This window comes from Hyperolius riggenbachi, chromosome 3 (assembly GCF_040937935.1).
Source record: "Hyperolius riggenbachi isolate aHypRig1 chromosome 3, aHypRig1.pri, whole genome shotgun sequence".
In the NCBI taxonomy this organism is placed as follows: Eukaryota; Metazoa; Chordata; class Amphibia; order Anura; family Hyperoliidae; genus Hyperolius; species Hyperolius riggenbachi.
This window is the reverse complement of record NC_090648.1, coordinates 43,611,449-43,634,091: the sequence shown is the minus strand read 5'-3', so window position 1 is coordinate 43,634,091 and position 22,643 is coordinate 43,611,449. Positions and strand designations below refer to the sequence as shown.

At 44.9% G+C, this 22,643-nt stretch overlaps 1 protein-coding gene across 3 annotated transcripts in view; it reads left to right on the top strand.

Moving 5' to 3' along the window:
* The window catches only part of STAG3 (STAG3 cohesin complex component), a 135,672-nt gene that overhangs the window by 86,830 nt on the left and 26,199 nt on the right, over window positions 1–22,643 (top strand). For all 3 annotated transcript variants that reach the window (XM_068274049.1, XM_068274051.1, XM_068274050.1), the window contains exons 28-31: window positions 582–704; window positions 5,760–5,989; window positions 10,684–10,834; window positions 16,830–16,913. In XM_068274049.1, coding sequence (XP_068130150.1) covers window positions 582–704; window positions 5,760–5,989; window positions 10,684–10,834; window positions 16,830–16,913 — 588 coding nt within the window. The remainder of the gene's footprint in view (window positions 1–581; window positions 705–5,759; window positions 5,990–10,683; window positions 10,835–16,829; window positions 16,914–22,643) is intronic.

Genomic DNA, 22,643 nt, shown 5'->3' with positions numbered 1-22,643 from the left:
CGCTGCTCATTGCCTTCGGGGTCTTTCCTGCTCCCTGCTCTGGTCATTTTTAATATTTAAACAATCATCTCAGCAGGTAATGGTCGTGGCTGTGCACAAATTCATACACACTAGGGATGTGCATGTTCTGAACTGCACATGCCCAGGAATAGGAATCACTTGAGGACAAGCACTTCCTTTCATTGCGCATGCGTGGTTCGGAATGTGCGCTCAGACCAAATGGAATGGTTTGGTCCACCAGGAGTTTATCTAAGTATTATTCCAATTCAAGTTTGCTTTAAAGGGCTTTATAAACATAAGATGAAACATGAGATACAGCTTGTAAATCAACCCCCAATAGTTTTTAGATATTTTTCTTTACGAAGGGCAATGACATAACTTGTAGGAATGGTCAATAAAAGCCAGTAAATCCAAGCTGATTTCTATTTTATGGACATTTTAAGCAACTTGACAAAGAAGCAATCAAATGTGGCAGCTGCTGCATCTCATTGGTCCATTTCCAAGCTGCGTACGATTTGTGGGAAATCAGAGTTGTCAGCGTCTGGTTGACCACGAAATGTCATTTTCTGTTCTCCTTCCAGAGACGGTGTAAAGTTCTGCCTGCGGGCTGCAGAGGGCGCTGCTTGGTCTCCCCAGAATCTGCTCTTCCTGGATGTGCTCAGCGAATTTTCACCCAAGCTTCTCCAGCAGGACAAGAAAGCTGTGTGAGTAAATATTGCATCATAGCTCCCAACTGTTCCTCTTTTGAAGGGACAGTCCCTCTTTGGAGACCCTGTCCCTCTTTTTTTTAAATCATTTGTCCATTTTTTTTATGACTGATGTACAGATCTATGTAAATATATGAATTTTTCTACTAAAAAAATGTTTGACTCTAAACTTGATTCTCATCAAATTGATATATTTCCTATTTTCAAATGTTAATATGAAAGAAAATGAGTAGGGTGCAAATCAGGGCAACTAATTACAATTTTATCATATATTTGCATCTAAATAGTTCATAATTCATTCTCTAAACTCATGCTTATTTGCATCCTGATCATCCATATTCATAAAACCATGCTTGATGTCCTCACAATATTCCTTCCTCAGGGACCTGTTCAGCAGAGTATCCAAGCAGCTCAGGGTGACCAAAATTTACTAGGAAGGTATAGGTGACTAAAATAGTCCTGAAAAGCCCTCCTACTAGTTAAGGGCTCTGCCTCTGACACGGGAGACCTGGGTTCAAATCTTGGCTCTGCCTGTCACAGGAGCCCTAGTGGTCAGACCGCAAATTGCCTTCCAATCGATTTCAGCACACAGACCATGCAAGCTTTGGTCGCGATCTTTGCGCAGAAACAGACAGAAATTTGGGCAGCAGCCCGACCAGAAGGGAGCCTGTGTGTTACGGAAATACAACTTTACACACTAGTTCAGGGTATAACTGCCACCACCTCTGTTACCATGGGACAGAGGAACCCGCTGACTGACTAGTCCTGCGAATAAAACGGTTAAACACACTCTATTCTGTCTAGATATCAACAATAGTAGCGTCTCTTCAGAGATCTGAGTTCAGTTCCTGGGTATGCTGAATATTAGGGTAGCTGGAACAACAACTGACGATAGCGTCGGTTTATTGAAAGCAATATAAATAATTAATATATACAGAAAATTATTAAAATCAACAATTATTGAAACATTAATAGCCTGTATGAAATAAAAGGAAGAAAATACTTAGGATTTGTGGAAAGATGTCCTATTGTGGGAAAACTTGTAAAGTTCTTGGTTTCAATCAAAGTTCAGAGTTCAGACCAGGTGGATGCCAGCATATCCTTAAGCTGGCACAGATAAAATCAGGATGATGTTTCAGGGTGGAGGACACGGAGTTTGTCTCCTCTGCCATTCTTATGCCCCTGATCCAGTAGGAGGGAGTGAGGGCGGGAGCCACACACCCCCTTAGAATATGAGATGAGTCCTCCCCTTGTCCTGGGGACCAGAAATCATATCTAACCATATATGGGTTCTATCTCACAGAACCGTACAGGTCAGGGCAGATTTACTAACATTTTCAGGTCTGTCTCGATTTACCCAGCAGCCTGATACCAAACATGAGGGGTGGGACCCCTGTGGTATCATCAGGGCACTTTCGAACTGCCTAACTGGCAGTCTTTACCTCCGAATGTTCTGAAACTTCTACAGAACCAGCGCCAGATAGGGCCAAGCATGCTCTGTTAGTTTGGAGGGTCTGCCAGCCTGGCAACACAGAAAATATGACACATATAGCAGTTTATGGCATATGAGATACCTCTGGGATTTATAGCAGGTCATTCCTAGGTGACGTTTCTTTTGAAGCTTGTGGCAGCAAGCTACGTGTCAGCTCCCCTGCTGGGAGGAGAGCCAGAATGTCTGATTTTTTCCCCAACTAGATTGTTTCTGTCATCGTGCTTATCAACTCTATCTGATGGATGGGCCATCAGCACAGCTTGAAGCCGGGGACACTCTGCGTCAGGCTAGTGCCTTTTGGTGAAAGGAGGGAAAGAGAAAAAAAAGAAAACCCAGTTCTGATTCCTGTAATGGCTGCACAAATTTAGCCAGAAAGCGATCAGAAATTGGACTGCGCGGATCCTTCCAATTCGCCCACGTTTCTCACGGCTGTTCCGTGACACTGCCTGTTCAGTAAGCCAGCACCTGTTCAGTAGGAGACCTTGGGCAAGTCTCCCTAAACACTGCTACTGCCTATAGAGCATGCCCTAGTGGCTGCAGCTCTGGTGCTTTGAGTGCAACAGGAGAAAAGCACGATATAAATATTCTGTGTTTGTTTACTAAAAAGCGGGTTGCTTTGTAGTTTGCCTTTTTTAAAACAGAAGGTATTTGCAATAATTCAGCTTTTAGTGAGCGACTGTGGTCTCCCACAATGCATCACTACCGAATATTCAATTTATCTTTATGCCCCTGAATCCAGGCGCACCTCCAGAACTGCTGGTGTATAGCAATAGCATACCTTCAGCTTATACATTGTACAGAGCCACATCAACCCAACATGCAGACAGCCTGTTTCTAAGGCAGGATTTCTCAGCCAGGGTTCCTTGGGTACTTTGCAAGGGTTCCTTGGCATTTGTACCCATGGTGGGTGTTGGGGGAAAATATGATAGAGAGCGCTGGGTAGGGAGTAGAGTAGGGGGTACTGTAAAAAAAAACACTAAATTGGTGGTCAGAATAATAATGAAAACATTAAAGAGAGCCTGAGGTGGGATATAATAATGTTAGTAGGGCACAGAAGCTGGTTGTGCATACTATCCAACAGCACGACGGTTTTTATTACGGGAGACAGCAGAGCGCAGGGGGGGCCTGGGGGACACACTATACGGCAACAGAGGCTGGTGATATTATTAACAACCAGCCTCTGTGCCCTACTAACATTAAATCCCATGTATGACCGCCCAGTCATCCTGTGAGATCTAAGGACATACGATCCGACATCTGGTATGGTGAGCCACTGCATAGCTGCTTTTTACTGCAAGACTGACAGCTGAAGGCATCTATGCCTGTACAAAGGGTACTCAGCTGTGGACTTTATATACGCTGCATCTTTGCTTCATGCTTTGCCAATCTGATTAGCTGCTGTGGACATGATGGGCTTATGCTATGGTTTGCTGCAATAGTCTGCCGTGGCTCACAAGTGCCTTGTTTCCTGCTGCTTGTATCCTGTAAGGGACTGCTACCACCACACTTTTGTGAGGAATAACTAGGAAGTGGATACTTCATTTGCCTCCAACTGTGACGGAATACTGTGACCTCTGGGTCCCCAGAAGTGACTTTCAGTGAACATATATGTGATCAGATATTAAATACCTTTCCCTATCAGATCAAGGTGCACCTGGATTACTGGCCTTTTGTGTGTCTGAGGAGATGAATGCAGTGAGTGCTTGTGGGTTTGAATGTGGGGAGTCCAGGGGGTGGAGGTTATAGGGAGTGGGATATAGGACAAAGCCTTTTTTAATGTTTCTTTTTTGATAAATAAAATGTATACAGTTTTCAAGTAAATTAGCTTTCTTGGTGTGTACCATCCACCCCTTTAATTTCCTTCCTATAAGGTTTTTATTATTAAATCCCACCTCTGGTTCTCTTTAATAAAAAGTACATGAATAAAGAGACACTATAATGAAGGGCATTGTTATAGGGAAGAAACGGCCACACCAGCTTTTAAAGACCCTGCCACCTGCAAAGTAAACTCAGGGGTTCCTCGAGATCCAAAAATTACTTGCAGGGGTTCCTATAGGGTCAAAGGGTTGAGAAAGGCTGGTCTGAGTGGTAATACTTGTAGCAGTACAACAGAGTAACCAAGCAGCTCGGAGTGACCCAAACCACTAGGAAAGTATAGGGGACTAAAAGAGACCGAAAAGCCCTCCTACTAAAAAGCCAACGCTCAGTGTAGTTTGCCTTCGTAAAACAGAAGGTATGTGTGATAATTCAGCGATAAGTGAGTGACTGAGGTCTATTGTGAGTTATATAGCTTTCCAGATCATAGATGTAGCCACATAGCGTACATAGGAATGTATATTATTCCAGCCACAGGTCAAACTACCCATTTGATAATATGTGCATATCCTGTGGTTATTTATACACACAAAAGTGCCAGTATCCAGTACAGTCCTTAGAGAATGGCATAGCTGCCATGTATTGTAAAGTTCCCCCAGTTCATCTAGTGACAGGACAGGAAGAATTGGTATTCCCATCGCACCATGTTAGTGTAAACAAGCTGACCGTCACCGGAGAGGCATCTTGGTGTGGTATAGAAGCTCCCAGATGAAAACAAAGTCCCAGGTAATCTTTTCATACCCATCTTCATGTTTGTTCTTTATTATGCTCGTAGTGCAGTGGCCGGATAGTGTACTGATAGTGTACTGATTAAAGTGTAACTGTCGGTAATAAAATAAAAAAACAATTCTTTATTTGTATCTGGTAAACAAGTAATAAGGATACTAATTGGGCAATCCAAAAGTTAAAATCACTATTACTTTTCTTGTTGATAAATTATCATTCTCCTGTTTACCTGACTCTTATTTGGTACACACAAAAATGTGATACACAAAAAGGGCAGGGCATGCTGGGTTGTCCTTTTTTGCTTCCTTACTTCCCCTCAGACTTAACTAATGCAGCCTGATTGGCTGAAGCCTCTTTCCCTCCTGTTTTTCCCTCCCACACCTCTGTTCCTCTCTGATTGGCCAATATTTCTCATGCTGAGACAATGCACTTTCTATAGGGATGGCCGGGCAAATCGGGCAGAGGAGAGTAAGGGAGGAAATGACATCAGGATTGGCTTAAAAATAGCCACACTTGAAATGGGAAATGCTAAGGATTCTCTTTTTTTTTTTTTTCACTGTAGAAAAATCACTAAAAATCAAAACGTGAACAGTGCAATACGTATGTAATTTAAGTAGAGGAAGTATTTATCTACTTCTATGTGGGGGGGGGGGGGGGGGTTCTGATACAGTATGGCTGACATATCCTCTTTCAGGGATCTGTCTCTGACGAGGGCGACTTGGGTTCTAATCTCGGCTCTTCCTGTTCAGTAAGCCAGCACCTATTCAGTGAGGAGACCTTGGGCTAGACTCCCTAACACTGCTACTGCCTATAGAGCGCGCCCTAGTGGCTGCAGCTCTGGTGCTTTGAGTCCGCCAGGAGAAACATGTGATATAAATGTTTCGTGTCTTGTCTTGTCTGTGTATGTTTAGCACTTCTTTATCTTGTGCTGATCTTCCTGATTCCTCTGACTTTTACAGCCTGCAGTACTTTGATGAGATGTGTACACAGTGCATCCCATCTGATCAGGTGTACGGCAAAGAGGACGATGATACCTGGGCTCCTCTGCATGCCTATAAGAAATCTCTCAGTGCAGCCGGTGAGCAGGGGGCCCCCTCACCCAGCCGTGCCAGCAGCCGCAGGGGGAAGGACAGGAGGCCAGACAGACGGCCCACAATCTCACCTCATAGAAAGAAGAGGAGAACCACAGGTGAGATGGGAGGCTGGACAGAGGTTCGGATGCGTTGTCCGGATTTCTGAAGTAGCACTTTAGGTTTGTTTTTTTCATGCGCGCTAATTCTGCAGCCTATTGGTTTCAGTAGACTGTGATTGTGGATTTGCATGCGTGACATTGGGCAGCATCACCCCTAGTGGAAACAAGCCCTTAGTTTTGGGTAAGAGTTCATTACACAGCCTATTTATTGTACACCATTATGTAGGCTTTAGAGCCCATTTGTAAGTTCACAAAGTGTCCCAAATGCTCCTTCTACCGATCCAGCCGCCCTGCAAATACTGGAGGCCTCATGTTTGTGGGAGCTGCCACTCATGCGATCATTACGCGGCCTCGGCAGACCACAGGGGACAGCCACCTTCTCTGCTGGCCCTGACTGTCTAGCATGTCTGCCAGGTGAAGGGCCCTTTTACACTTAAAGAGACTCTGTAACAAAAAAAAATTCCCCTGGGGGGTACTCACCTCTGTAGGGGGAAGCCTCTGGATCCTAAAGAGGCTCCCCCTGTCCTGTGTCCCACGGTGGTCTCGCTGCAGCCCACGGAACGCACAGCCAACAATTTGTCAGGCTCTGCAATACTTACCTTTTCTGGCTCCAGTGAGGGCGATGTTGCGGCTCTTCGCTCAGAAATAGGCGGAAATAGCTGATCTCTGTCGGTTCCGCTCTACTACACAGGTTCAGGAGACTTGTGCCTGTGCAGTAGAACGGGCCGACAGCGATCGGCTATTTCCGCCTATCTCCGTGCGGAGAGCCAATACTGCGCCTGCGCTGGAGCCGGGAAGGTAAATATTTACATCCCCGCTGTTCGAAGGGGCACAGCGAGACCGCCGTGGGACACAGGAGGACGGGGGAAGCCTCAATAGGATCCGGAGGCTTCCCCCACCCGAGGTGAGTACCCCCAGGGGAACTTTTTTGTTACAGAGTATTTTTAATGCGAGGTTCTCCGTCCTCCATTTTAAAAATGGCCGTTACCCCATAACAGCTTCCTGGTCAGCACACTGTTAAACTGTAATATTACCCACTTGAGCCATAGGGAAACATGGACATTACCTTGCACATTCAGTTGTAACTGACAGCTGCTGATATGTTATATGACAGCAGCTGGTATATTTCAGTTCTGACAAAATATTGTCAGAACTGGAAGGGATCACTGTAAGAAGAAAATGGTGAGCTTCACAGGGGAACTGATGGTGAGGTTAGTATGTAATATTCATTTGCAGCTACGTCATGTGTTTATTTTAAATAATTTTACTCGCTTCAGGTTCCGTTTAAGTGTAAAAGGGCCCTAAGGACCACTTAATAAACTTCACTTTTTTTTTTCATCATAAAAGATTTTATTGAGCAGATGTTAATTACAAAAATTCAAATAAACTTGCAGTTGAAAAGCTGTGAATCTTATATATGACTACAATATATGTAAGATAACAAATGTATTACAGTAAACATTAGGAACGATAAAGAATAATGAGAATAATATTTAAATCACTCTAAAACCTAAGAACCCGGATTAGTTGTTTTAGCTAAACGTGTGACAGGTAACAACCAACTTTGGGGTTGAAAATAAAGTGTCGAGGCAGGTAGCCCATCAGGCTTACGACACTTATTAGTGCTGTGACTTTGTTGTTAGAGTGATAGCAACACTTCTATAAGGGTGACTATTCATCTACATATAACCGAGGTAATAGCTACTAGAAGGAATTAAGAGCATTAGTAGAGAAAAGAGCAAGAAGTAGGATTTGATTAGAAAAAGAGAAAGAAGAGAGGAAGAAAGGTACCGACAAGGCTAAAAGTATAGGGGTATCAGTTCACCAAGTTAAAGTGGTAATTGGCTAGCGTAACTCAGCCAGTTTTTTGGGAGGACAAAATTATTGTGGTCTCCTAATGTCCTGCTTCTTATTTTGTATTCCATCGAGATGTTTCTATTAACCACAGATAACACTTGGGTTATGTTGATTTGGTTTGCTGATTTCCAATTTGTCACTATTAGGGATATAGCTGATAGTAAAACATGGGCTATTTGCGGTTGTATGGGTTTGAGTAGGAGATGGAGGTCAATCAGTAGTAGTGCCAGCTTGGGTGAGATCTTAAAGGAGCTATAGAAGTATTTTTTAATCAGGGACTCTACTTGGAGCCAAAACTTATTTATGATGGGGCAATCCCAGAGCATGTGCAGAAGCGTTCCTGTATTAGATGAGCAGTGCCAGCAAAGGGGGGAGCTATCGGATTGGAACGAGGCCACTCTTCTTGGTGTTAAGTACCATCTAAAAACTATTTTACGGGAAGTTTCCCAGTGAGAGTTATTTTTAGAGAGTTTTAATACCTTGCCTGAGGAAATTAGTAAATCGTGTGCTGAAATAGGCGTTTGCAAATCATTGGACCAAACTAGTGCATATTTTTGTAGAGGTGAGGAATCCTGGGCGTTGATGGCCTCGTACCAAGTAGAGATTCCCCCTTTCTGTGCCTCTTTATTATTTAGTGAGGTTAGGAGCTGGCTTGGTAATTGAGGAACCCTTACTTTTCTAGATTTAATTAGATCAAATATTCTGTGGTATGTAAACAGTTGTGAGTGGGGAAGGTTATATTCCCTTTGTAAATCTGCAAATGTTTTCAGTTTACTGCCAGAGAAGAGCATATTGAGAGATTTCAGGTTAACTTTATACCAAGGGAGGAGGTTAAGGTTAGGAGTGAAAAGGTTTAAAGCTGTTAATGGAATGATAGGTTTAAGAAGATCTTGAGTTTTAGGTGGGTATTTGATGAAGTGTTCCCATGCTAAGAGCAAGGATTGAATGATAGGAAATTTAGAGGGAGGGGCTTTAGCACCTAGGAGTACACCCATCAAAACATCTCTTAAGGCAGCCATACACTGGTCGATGTGCCATCAGATCGACCAGCTGACAGATCCCTATCTGATCGAATCTGATCAGATAGGGATCGTATGGCTGCCTTTACTGCAAACAGATTGTGAATCGATTTCAGCCTGAAACCGATCACAATCTGTTCAGCTGCTCCTGCCGCCTGTCCCCCCCCCCCCCCCCGTATACATTACCTGATGCGGGCTCCCGGGCGTCTTCTCTGCATCTTCTCAGCGCTGCACCCGCTCCATCCCGGCGCTTCCTGTGTCACTCCGTGACCAGGAAGTTCAAATAGAGCGCCCTCTATTTGAACTTCCTGGGTCACTGCAGTGACCCAGGAAGCGCCGGGATGGAGCGGGTGCAGCGCTGAGAAGATGCAGAGAAGACGCCCGGGAGCCCGCATCAGGTAATGTATTTTTCATCGGATCGGCCGCCGCTAGCGACGCGCACTTAACCGCGGGCGATCGAGGGTAATTTCCCGCACGGCGCGATCGACGGACCGATCCGATTTCGGGAGGAAATCGGATCGTCGGCGGCGTTTACCGCGAACGATTGGCAGCAGATTCGATCCCAGGATCGAATCTGCTGTCGAAACGGCCGGGAATCGGGCCAGTGTATGGCCACCTTTAGGCTAGTTTTCATTTGATACTGTTCAAATTTAACCTATGGTTTTTGTATGAAAGTGTTCAATAAACTTCACTTTTAAGCCATCTTAATCTAAAATATAGATATTAGATCTATATTATCCTTCTTAAAGGGTTACTTAAGCCTAAAAAAATCAGTTTAACTTACCCGTGGCTTCTTGCAGACCCCTGCAGTCATTCTGTGGCCGCACTGTCCTTCCAAGACCCTCCAGCAAGCAGCAGCAAACCCCTGAAAGCCGGAGGCTACTGCACATGTGTGGCCCCTGATCACACCCCCGTTGCTGGGAGTGTTCTGCGCATGCGTAGTAGCAGTTTTCTCATACTACTCATGCACATAACACTGCCAGCCACAGGGACATGATGAGAAGTGCCGGCCAGCTTTCAGTAGGTCACCGCTGCTGGCCGGAGGGTCTCTGAAGTACGGCACGGGCACCTGCAGGGGGCTGCGAGAATCTGTTAACTTCATGAATAGGAAATTATTCAAGGATAGAAATCACCACACTGATGTCACAGCCAAAAGTGCGGCTTCATCGATTTGGTATCCAGCCCTGACGGCCCTTATGTAGCTTTATTTGTAGGATTCCAGAGGTACACAAACATTTATTTCTCTAATAAGAATTTTTATTTGACAGTTGTGGTTGATGTCGAGAGAGGCGGTCTCTGAACATTCTTGTGAAAAGAGCAATAACAGTAAATAAAACACAAGCATGAATCATATCAAATATTTATAGAAATACTGGCAGATACATTGGAAACTCTTTTTGGGATAGTGATAATTTATTGAGAGGAAGAGATGAGTGTGAGGGAAGATGTTAGAAAGAGATAACGCGTATAGGAGCAAGCATAGCTCCTTAGTCGTAGAGCTAAGTAGCAATGCTTACTCCGATACGAATGAGCTGTTTTGCTGTGTGTCCATAGATGCTACAATAAAGATTGGACTTTTATTGAATAATCAGTGTAGCGGGATATCTTTCTAACATTGATGTGACTCATCGATTTCCTGCTCCCGATTGAATGACCACCATGATGTGTGGTGGTTGCAGTGGCCCCTCTTTCCTCCTGCTCTATGAGGGAAGATATTTTCTCCTGCACAGTGGACTTCCTGATTGTGTGCGTTGCTGAGCTGTTACTGTGCCCAGAGTTGTATAAATGCTGATCTCCTGCTCTGTCTTGTCACAGATGACCTGGAAGATTTCAGCAGTGTTATTGGGGAAGATGAACAGAGGCGGGAGCCGGTACTGACCTCCACCATGCTGCAGGAGCGCAGCGAAGGATCCAGCCCAGCAAAAGGAAAGGCCATCGAGAGCTCAGACTCTGACTTCGATACAAGGTCAGGAGCACCTTCATAGCTTAGTGCAACTCCAGCCCAGTCATTTGCTAAAGCACATCTATACACATTTGGGTCAGCTTTAAACTGGAATGATGAGAGCCACTGTTAGTGTGTCATTACCATGGCCCAACTGAGATATTTCCACTCATTTCCTGTCTTCTGTGATACCCGTGAGAATGAGAGGAAGTGATGGAAAATTCCCCTACAGGTATTGGCCCAAATCGTCTTGCTGTTTTACTTCCGGCGCCAGTTGTGTTACAGATATTTAAAGCGGATCTGAAGATTATAATAAATCAAAGGATTTCACTTACCTGAGGCTTCTGCCAGCCCTGTGCAGCCTTCCTGTCCTGTGCCGGTCCTCCACGATCCTCTGTTCTCCTGTCACCTGCGTGCCTTGAGCTAAGTTTATCTTTTCCCTCTTGTTCCAGCTCACAATAGCCTCCTGCGCTATTAGCACAGCCCACAATAGCCTCCCGCGCTATTAGCACAGCCCACAATAGCCTCCCGCGCTATTAGCACAGCCCACAATAGCCTCCCGCGCTATTAGCACAGCCCACAATAGCCTCCCGCGCTATTAGCACAGCCCACAATAGCCTCCCGCGCTATTAGCACAGCCCACAATAGCCTCCCGCGCTATTAGCACAGCCCACAATAGCCTCCCGCGCTATTAGCACATCCCACAATAGCCTCCCGCGCTATTAGCACAGCCCACAATAGCCTCCCGCGCTATTACCACAGCCTGCAATAGCCTCCTGCGTTATTAGCACAGCCCGCAATAGCCTCCTGTGCTATTAGCACAGCCCACTATAGCCTCCTGCACTATTAGCACAGGAGGCTATTGCGGGCTGGAATGTGGAAAAAGATTAGCGCAGTAGGCTGTTGCGGCTGTAACGTGGAAAAAGATACGCGCAGTTGCCGTCAACTTACAAGTCTATGGTAACTAAAGTAGCTGACGGCTGGAGAACGGAAGATCTTGGAGGACCGGCACTGAACAGGAAGGCTACACGGGGCTGGCAGAAACCCCAGATAAGTGAAACACTTTGATTTATTATAATCTTCAGTTCCACTTCATGCAGCAAATTCCTGATTTACCCAACCAAGCACTAGTTACCATCGCCTGGTGATTACAAGCAATCTTGTTTTCTATCGGAATGAAAAAAAAACTAAATAAATTGCACAGGTAGCGGGCACCTTAAAGTGACCCAGATATGAATAAAAACCTGTTTTTTAGTTACCTGGGGCTTCCTCCAGCCCAAGAAGCATGGCTGCGCCCCTCACCGTCCTCCTGCGGTCCACTGTTAAGCTGCAATCTGCTCCAGTAAGCGGCTGTGTGACGTCAGCAGCGGACCTTCTGTGCATGGGTAGAAGGCCCCGGCTGACGTCACTCAGTCAGACTGAGCTGTCTACCGGGGTTTTGTTGCGGCTACACAGAGGATTCGGGACAGACTGCGGGAGGCAAACGTGAGGACGGCGAGGGACGCATCCATGCTTATGGGGCTGGAGGATGCCCCGGGTAAGGAAAAAAGTCTTTTTATTGATCTCTGGGTCACTTTAAGGCACAGACTTGTAGTGTGAAAGAGCCATTACTGACATCTGTTACTGAGGCTAATATACAGCCTTACTGATTACTGACAGATTGCCCTGCAAGATCATGGTGAACCAGAACTCATAGGAGTGTGTAAGGGGCTGTACACCTAGTGATTTCGGCAGCCGATCGACCAGGAGACAGATCTCTCTGATCGAATCTGATTGGACAGAGACCTGTTGGCCGCCATAAACCACAGGCCGATTCCCGATCGATATCCACACCGCCTCACTGCCCCGGCCGCTGCCCCCCTAATGTTTTATGTTGGGTCGATCAGCCGCCAAATCTACAGATGTATGGCCACCTTTATTGGTGTCTGGTTTCCAAATGGAGAAATGCCTCCGTACTTTCTCTTCAGTGACACGGAGGCAGGATGAAGGGTGACATCTCTCCAGTGAGGAAACATACCAAGTATAGCAGTGTGGAAAAGCAAATTAAGATTTCTTTTTCTGCAATCCCTTTCTGCTCCCTGTGCAGCCGCAGGGTAGCTGAGAACAGGAAGTGAGGGGAGAGACCTAGACTATGATAAACACCTGATCAAGGATTAACCATCTGCTGTGTCTAAAATGAAACGTTTTGACAGGAGTTGCACTTCAATGCAGGATTAAACTCTATACATAATGAATAAAACAAAACATTATTTGGCACTCTCACAATAAATATGCTGCACCTGTAACACCTTTTCCTGTGTGCGAGGCCTGGCATCATGGTAAATACTTCTCTGTATGTTCATTTTGGGTGAATTCCAGCTTAACCACTTAACGACTAGCCCTGTTTTGTATGATCTGGGCTGGGTGGGCTCTTCAGCCCCCCGCACAGATCAGGTGGCAGACAGGGCGATCAGACTTCGCCCCTTTTTTTCCCACTAGGGGGATGTCCTGCTGGGGGTCTGATCGCCGCCGCTCACGTGTGCCTAGCGGGGGAGGGGGGGGGTGCGCCTTAAAGCTCCCCTCCGCAGCGATATTCCCCCCCTCCCTCTCCTTCCCTTCCTCCCCTTCTCAATATAGGTGGTACAGGACAGTGATCCATCCTGTACCGCCTCAGATAGGCTTCAGCCTATAAGATGCCGGCGATCCCCGGCCAATCAGAGGCTGTGACAGCAGCGCCGTACGACGTAAACAGCGGGGATTTCTTCCCCGGGTGTTTACATTTAGCCTGCGAGCCGCGATCGGAGGCTCGCAGGCTGTTCACGGAGTCCCGCTCCGTGAACTGACAGGAAACGTTTCCATGGAAACACAGGTGGGACCAGCCGCCGATCGGTGGCGGCTGGTCGTTAAGTGATTAAAGGAACTAAGTGTTCTAAGATGACAATGTAAAAAATAATGTCTTAGTAGCTGTGTAAACATTTTGCCACTTTTCATGTTAAATATCAGAGGCAAAAGCTTTAATTCACTGTGTGTAGATTTTAGCTACGTTTGGAATGTCTCATTAGCAGAGGTATGAATCTCTGACAGGCTAAGAAAGAACAGTGTAATATTGAAGCGGAGTTTTATATAAAAAGCCTGTCCAGTTTCACACACACAATTACAAATGTTTGTTACACATAAGATACATTTTCTTTGCAGAGAGCTCAGTCAGAGACAGGCAGAGCTTTCTCTCACACACACAGGGTTAACAGATGCATTGTGAGGGAATTCCCCTCATGGCTCAGTCTCCCATCAGAATTACCGTCAGAAAAGTGTGAAAGGAATTAGATAACAGTAAACAAAGATATAAGCATTTAAATGTATACAACAGTACTTTGGAGCACTTCCCAAACATTTCCTATCTCAATTGAAAAAAACATGTTGATCGATAATGTTCCTTTAACATTACTTCCGTAGGAAAAACACAATCGCGACAAAATGCAAAGGCAAGAAAAACTCAAAAAAAAGTCTTCTTCTTCTTACTCAGCATAGGTCACTAAGGTTCTTTCCATGCTGCATTCGCTTCAATCTGATTTTCAAAGTGTATGCGTTTTACTGATAGCCGGGGCACCAGGATTAATTTAGTAATTGCAGTGCCCTGTACAGAGAGTCGTGCGATCAATTTATCTTTATCCCAACCGCAAATGTAATGCATGCTGCAGTTTGCGATTGTGTTGCGCATGCAAATCACATGGCTCCCCATTCGGAAAACTTCCTGCTGCTGTCCCCCCCCCCCCCTCCCCTCCCCCACATTGGGAAACCCAACTGCGCCCGCCGATCACACCTGAAAGTCACGGTGAAACGTATGCTTAAAAATTGCAATTGTATCGCTCAACGATTGCGATTTGGCAGGGCGCTTAGGGGACTGCAGATTCAAACAGATACATACACCTGAATGTGCCATTATTAGTTATTGGCAGCGGTAATGATTTATATACATTGCTGAATTGATTTTTTTTTTTTTGATGATTTTAAAAAGGAACTTTAGCGAAAAGGGGGAAAAAATAAAGCGATACATTGCAAGGTGAGAAGGTAAAAAATAGAAAGGAGAAGAAGAAAGGATTGATATTCACCATGTCATTTGTTCATACATGTACAATTAGGAAGATAAGATAGATCTAGACAAAACCGCAACAGTCTAATGTGAGCAAAAACAATCCATCTATATTGAATACCAAAAGTCAAAAGAGGACAGTAAAAAACAAATAACGATTGGCACACTGATTTAACGTATCTCACATCCTTATATATAATAATGCAATTGTCCACTCACACTGGCAGCTAAATAAGTATTAGTCAATATATAAACTGCATAATGCATATCAGAAGATACAAAAAATGAGCTCAGAAAACTCCACAATGAATAATTAATATTGCACATAAGTCAGTGTAAATACCCAATATATAGGAACCATAAAGGTATACGTGAATAAATTGGAACGTGAAAACAATTACCCAAGAGGGAAAGTGGAAAGAGAGTGAACCTTAAAATCTAGAGCTGGGCAAGAAACACACTGCCAAGTACGAAACACAGTGCTGGAAAAAAAGGGTGTGTAAAAGTGCAGCGGGCGGAGCCCAGAGTGATGGGTGAAGAGGAGGAAGAGAAGGAGGCTGAGTCAATGTGCAGCTTACCAGGTGGAGGGACGCATAGAGCACAGCGGGCCACCCAAAGCCTGAACATGTAATTTGTTTATATTGTTTGGTCCACAATCCGCCTACAGGTCATCATCTTTACTACTGGCAGACAAGAAAGAAATTCAGCACCAACTGCCATTATTTGCAACCACACCCCCTAACAATGCGATATGCTTAAAGAGAATCTGTATTGTTAACATCGCTCAAAAGTAAACATACCAGTGCGTTAGGGGACATCTCCTATTACCCTCTGTCACAATTTCGCCGCTCCTCGCCGCATTAAAAGTGGTTAAAAACAGTTTTAAAAAGTTTGTTTGTAAACAAACAAAATGGCCACCAAAACAGGAAGTAGGTTGATGTACAGTATGTCCACACATAGAAAATACATCCATACACAAGCAGGCTGTATACACCCTTCCTTTTGAATCTCAAGAGATCATTTGTGTGTTTCTTTCCCCCTGTTCTCATGCACTGAAGTTTCAGGCTGCTCTTTTCTTCCTGCAAACAGCTTTGCCCTTGTTTGTAATTCCTCAGTATGTGAAAGCCCAGCCAGCTCAGAGGATGATTTATCCAGCTTGTAAAAGATAAGAGAGAAGAGAGAAGCTGCTCTAATCTAAATAACACACAGGCAGTGTGCAGAGAGGGGCCTGGAAAAGTGAGTTCATAGCAGAACCACAACACTGAAGAACTTGGCAGCCTTCCAGACACAGGCTGACAAGTCTGACAAGAGAGAGATAAGTTGATTTATTACAGAGACAGTGATAGTATAAAGTGCTGCAGTTAGCCAGAACACATTAGCATAGCTTTTGGAACTTGTAGGATGATAAAAAACAGGGTGCAATTTTTGTTACGGAGTCTCTTTAAAGGCAGTTTTTTTTTTTTTTTTTTTTTTTTTTTTTTTTTATAGATATACATGTGCATAGAGGGAGATACTGGTTGCTTGGCAGTTGGGAAAAAGTCGTTATTTCCCACAATGCAACAAGGTTCACAGACAGGAAACTGTCAGGACCATGGTCCTGACATCACACTGTGGGAGGGGTTTCACCACAATATCAGCCAATACCGCCCCTGATGATCCGTTTGAGAAAAGTTAAATATTTCTTATGGGAAAGTGGGTATCGGCTACTGATAGGAATGAAGTTCCTCTTTAAAATCTGTGTTTTATCCTGCTTTAAGAACACCTCACTGTGACCTGTTATAGGCCCTAGAGATGTGTCGCAGCTGAATTGCCTTAGAGGCCGGGGTACACAGCCCTCGCTCTGTATTCATACTGCAGTTGTGCAGGAACTGTATCATATCGGCCAGTCATGTGGGAGAGCTATTAGTGTCAGAGTTTCTGAAGCATTCACAGATTCCATCTTTTTTTCAGTGCCTCCTTTACTATTCGTCGCCCTGGCCGGAAACCGAAGGAACAGAGCGAAGTCTCCTCTTCCCTGCAAAGCATTATGCACAGGTGAGTCACTGCAGCACGTCTCTTACAGCCAATCCGCTTACTTCACTCTGTTCTCAGGCAGATGTGAGGGAGATCAGCTAACATAAAAAAGCCTTGAGAGGTGATCAGCCCCAGCCACACTGTGATTGGTTATAATTCGTCTCCTGCTTATCTCCAGCCTCCTGCTTTTACCCTTGTTAGTGCGACTGGAGTCGCAAGTAAACTCACCATTCCTACAATACAGCGAGTCCTGCAGTACACAGAGCACACTTATTCCATGCCATGGATTGGCTTTGTAACTTTGGCAAACAGTGAGGGGTAAACTGTCCATCATTTCATTTGTGAGAATGACAAAGTCATCAGCTTCTGCTGTCTCAGATAAAGGTCCCACCCCTTCAGATGTAAATGTTGCTATTGGCTGCTCGACTGATCATGTGACATTCCTCAGAAGACCAGCTTTAAGAATATTTGCCTCACAGCAGGCAGGATCTGCTAGAAGTTTTTCTTCTTTAAAAGGAAACCCGTGTCAGACTTGAGAATAGTGTCTGCTAAAAATGTGGCTGTATTGAGTAGAGTCTTGCCTACCACCCTTCAATGCTTCCTTGGAAAGGGAGAGTTGCAGGATGTCTCAGGCTGGAGACTTGATTGGACACAACAGTAAAACAGTAAAAATACATCTCGATTTGCCCCTACAGCAGTGCTCGTTATATGCTGAAGTGTTGTGCACAGAGATGATTGTGTGCAGAGAGACAATATACTACAAGAGAGAAGGGGAAAAACATTTTGGAACAATTAAAGGGGCACTATGGCAAAAAATTGTAAAATGTAAAATATGTGCAAACATAGACAAATAAGAAGTACGTTTTTTTCCAGGGTAAAATGAGCCATAAATGACTTTTCTCCTATGTTGCTGTCACTTACAGTAGATAGTAGAAATCGGACAGAAGCGACAGGTTTTGGACTAGTCCATCTCTTCATGGGGGATTCTCAGCAAGGCTTTTATTCTTTATAAAGATATTCCCTAAAAAGGATTTAAACAGTGATGCTGGTCAGCTTCCCTGCTCACTACACAGTTTTTTTTGGCAGTTGCCATTCACTAAGTGCTTCTGAAAAGAAATAAATTCCTGAGAATCCCCTATAAAGAGATGGACTAGTCCAAAACCTTCTGTCAGATTTCTACTACCTACTGTAAGTGACAGCAACATAGGAGAAAAGTAATCTATGGCTCATTTTACTTTGGAAAAAAAAAGTACTTCTTATTTGTATATGTTTGCATGCGTTTTAACTTTTACAATTTTTCGCCATAGTGCCCCTTTAAGAAACTGTGATCAGCACACACTGCAGCTAGTTTACGATGTGAGTCAAAATTTACACAATACAGGGTGCAAATGACGTGCAGGTTTTCCAAAGTGGGGTCAAATTCAATATAGCAGGTATTCATTGTAGAAAAGACCGGTCTTTTCTCCAATTTGTATATGATGTCTGCTTGTGCTCTAGTGCAGTGTTTTTCAACCGCGAGATGTTGCCTGGTGTGCCGTACGGCAGGGGTCCCCAACCACCGGGCCGCGGCAGGTCTGGCCTCTCGCTCCTCCCCGCGGCCGCCGCTCCTGTTACCTTATCATGAGTGGGCGGCCGCTTGTCCGATTAGATTCCCCCGTAGCCGCTCTCCTCAGTGGCATCTCCTATTACAGCAGCGCGCTCGGCGGCTGCTGTGATGAGCAGGAAGCGGTACAGCGGTTCCCATGGTAAAGGTAATGCATATCGCCTCTACAGGAAGCCGCTGTACCGCTTCCTGCTCATCACAGCAGCCGCCGAGCGCGCTGCTGTAATAGGAGATGCCACTGAGGAGAGCGGCTACGGGGGAATCTAATCGGACAAGCGGCCGCCCGCTCATGATAAGGTAACAGGAGCGGCGGCCGCGGAGGGGGGAGGGGGGCACTACCTACCCATACTAGGAAGCTATACTGGGCACTATACTAGCTATACTGGGCACTATGCTAGCTATACTGGGCACTATACTAGCTATACTGGGCACTATACTAGCTATCTGGGCACTATACTGGGCACTTTACTGGCTATACTGGGCACTACCTACCTATACTGGGGCACTACCTATCCATACTGGGACTATACTAGCTATACTGGTCATTATACTAAGCTATACTGGGGCACTATACTAGCTATACTGGGATAACTATACTAACCATACTGGGGCAACTACACTCCCTATACTGGGGCAACCATGCTAGCTATGCAGCCGCACCCCAGCCCCCCTCCCCCCCCATAACCCGCTGTGCACGACACTGTCCACTAGGTCGCCCAAACACCCGTGACCCCCCCCTTCCCCGGAGAAAAATTTGGTCAGAAAGTGGTCCCGGGCCGGAAAAGGTTGGGGACCACTGCTCTAGTGGACTGGACTGATGGTTATTTGCTCAAACTACAAAGGTGGGAGTGTGTCCAAGATCCCCATGTCTCAATATGGCAGGAACAGCACATTATTTGTCAGGGATCCCCTTTAAGACATTATAAGGGCTCTTCAAGCAAAGCGGAAGTGGAAAAAAATGAATGATTTAATTAATTGTATGTGTAGCACGGATAACAAATAGAATATCAGTATTAGGCATGAAAAGTAATTTTGTTGTGTTACACAATGACAAAGTACTTGAATCTTTAGTAGCAAAGAAAAGTTTTTATTTTCAGTTATATAGCTTTTTTTTCATAACATTGCATCATTCTGTCATATTTGTAATTTACAACCCACACTCTGTCTTTTAAAGAGAATCTGTACTGTCCGATTTGTACAATATAAAACATACTAATCGAGTCACTGTGATCTCCTGGGTCCCTCTGTGCCGTTTCCGGTGCTCCTCGCCGTGATCCTGGCTTCTTCCCTCGCCAATGTTAGGCGAGGGAAAGCCTGGAGGGGGCGTGCATAACTTCTCCCTATCACAGCAGAAGCAGTGCATTCCTCTCTGGGTTGACAAAGCTTGACAAAGAAAAGAAGATTCGATATATTACAGAGACAGTGCAACTAGAAGAGGCTGCAGTAAGCCAGACCACATTATAACAGCTATAGGAACTTATAGGATAGAAGAAATAAGGCTGAACATTTTGTTACAGAGTCTGTTCAAGTTATAAAACAAAGCGGATATAATGACCCTTTGAACTTTCCTGCAGTAAAACCTTATCTCAAGCTGTTTCTCACTGTTTCTTGGCTGTTTAATTGCTTCAGAAAAAAAAGGACTGTATTCCACCAAGTTTGGTTGAAGAGCTCAGAGAAGCTGATAGATAATAGATAACAACTGAAGTTTCTTAACTCTTCCTGTATTGGAAACAATATGAGACTCTTCTCTTTGTTACTAATGTTCTATTCTTAGCTGCATTACACATACAATTCATTATCTCATATTTTAGTTTCAGGTTTGCTTTATTATAGACGTAAACAAACACGGTTACAGGAGATTCTAATTTTACTCCCTTTTTTTTTTCAGATTTACTTAAATTTGAAAATGCCCAATTTGCTAGATCAGCCATTGTATTTGAATCGCATGAGTTGTTTAAAATAACATGAGGCACCCAGGTGTGTTAAATCTCTAATTCACAGTCATCCCTTTATAATTGCATTTCATAAAAAGGCAATTATATAAAGTTGTCCAGTGCAAATTATACAGCAAAAACTTTTAATACGTAAGCTGTCAGTCAGCAGAGAGACGTGTGACCTTGCCAGAGAGATTGCTGGTGCGCCCCCCACCCATCCCCTTCCAGAAATAGGCAGCTCTGCGTCTTGTAGGCAACACACGACTCGTGGTGTATGTGGGGGGTAAGGGTAGGGGAATAAATACTGCTTATGGTGATGATCTTAAAACTTGAATCTCCTTTCATCTGTAGGTTTAGATTTTCATTGGGCACAAAAAAAACTAGACTTTTTTCTGCAGTGCAATTTAAGTGCCCAGTTTTAATCAGTTATGAAAAACAAAGTGCATGAACTAGAGCTTTAAAGGGAACCTGATACTTATCTTGGGCTTCCTCCAGCCCCCTTCAGGCTGTTCAGTCCCTCGCAAGGAAATGAGCAGCGCTACTTAAAAACAGACTAGTGCCTACCTGCAAAAGAGTGCAAGCCCCACTTGTGGGGTTGAATACACACCGAGCATACACATGACCTGTCTACCACTAAAGGAGGATGTTGGTTTCCATTAACAGCTTGCATGCAACCTATTAAGTACTCGTCCCTTCCACTGCGAAGAAGTCAATCCTCCATGGGAGGGGCCTAACACTAACTAAATCCTAACCTATGTATATGCATAGCCTGGGTGCGGCTAATCAAATAAAATTGAAAATTGCGCAAAAGGTGGATCAGCGCAACACCAGGCCGCCTCTGAATGGCCTCTGCTCAGAGATGCGCTGAGCCCCCCCAGGAACTACAAACGCACCTTGACCCCAAACAGAAGCTCTGCATATACACCAAAAGCATGGCTGTTAAGTGGGAGCAGTTGACCAAAAACGAATTACATTAGTACATAGCAAGGAAATGAGCAGCGCTACTTAAAAACAGACTAGTGCCTACCTGCAAAATAGTGCAAGCCCCACTTGTGGGGTCGAATACACACCGAGCATACACATGACCTGTCTACCACTAGAGGAGGATGTTGGTTTCCATTAACAGCTTGCATGCAACCTATTAAGTACTCGTCCCTCCCACTGCGAAGAAGTCAATCCTCCATGGGAGGGGCCTAACACTAACTAAATCCTAACCTATGTATATGCATAGCCTGGGTGCGGCTAATCAAATAAAATTGAAAATTGCGCAAAAGGTGGATCAGCGCAACACCAGGCCGCCTCTGAATGGCCTCTGCTCAGAGATGCGCTGAGCCCCCCCAGGAACTACAAACGCACCTTGAACCCAAACAGAAGCTCTGCATATACACCAAAAGCATGGCTGTTAAGTGGGAGCAGCTGACCAAAAACGAATTACATTAGTACATAGCAAGGAAATGAGCAGCGCTACTTAAAAACCGACTAGTGCCTACCTGCAAAAGAGTGCAAGCCCCACTTGTGGGGTCGAATACACACCGAGCATACACATGACCTGTCTACCACTAGAGGAGGATGTTGGTTTCCATTAACAGCTTGCATGCAACCTATTAAGTACTCGTCCCTCCCACTGCGAAGAAGTCCATCCTCCATGGGGGGGGCCTAACACTAACTTGGGTTCAAGGTGCGTTTGTAGTTCCTGGAGGGGCTCAGCGCATCTCTGAGCAGAGGCCATTCAGAGACGGCCTGGTGTTGCGCTGATCCACCTTTTGCGCAATGTTCAGTCCCTCGCCTACTGCGCAGGCGCAGAATGCTCCTAGCCATGAGGGGCGCACAGCTGGGGCACGCATGCGCAACTATGCCAAAGTACCGGGCCGCCCAGCAGGGAACCAGAGCAGTCTGGGGAGACCGCGAGGGACTGAACAGGCTGGAGGAAGCCCTAGTTAATTATAAATCCTGAGAAACATTTGAAGTGTGCTGGGAGGTGTGGAGAAGCAATAATAAGGTCTTGTCAGTCATGAATTGGGATTTTTCACCTAAAATTGTGTTAAAGTAACGCTCTTGCCATGTAAATTCAAACCTTGAGGAGACAGGACCCTTGTATCAGTGCAGCCTTAAAGTGAACCAGAGACGAAGCATCCTCATGTATTTTACCATATATATCAGTGGGAACATTAGAGAAAACACCTAGCCTGCTCTCTGTTTCATCCTTCACTGCTC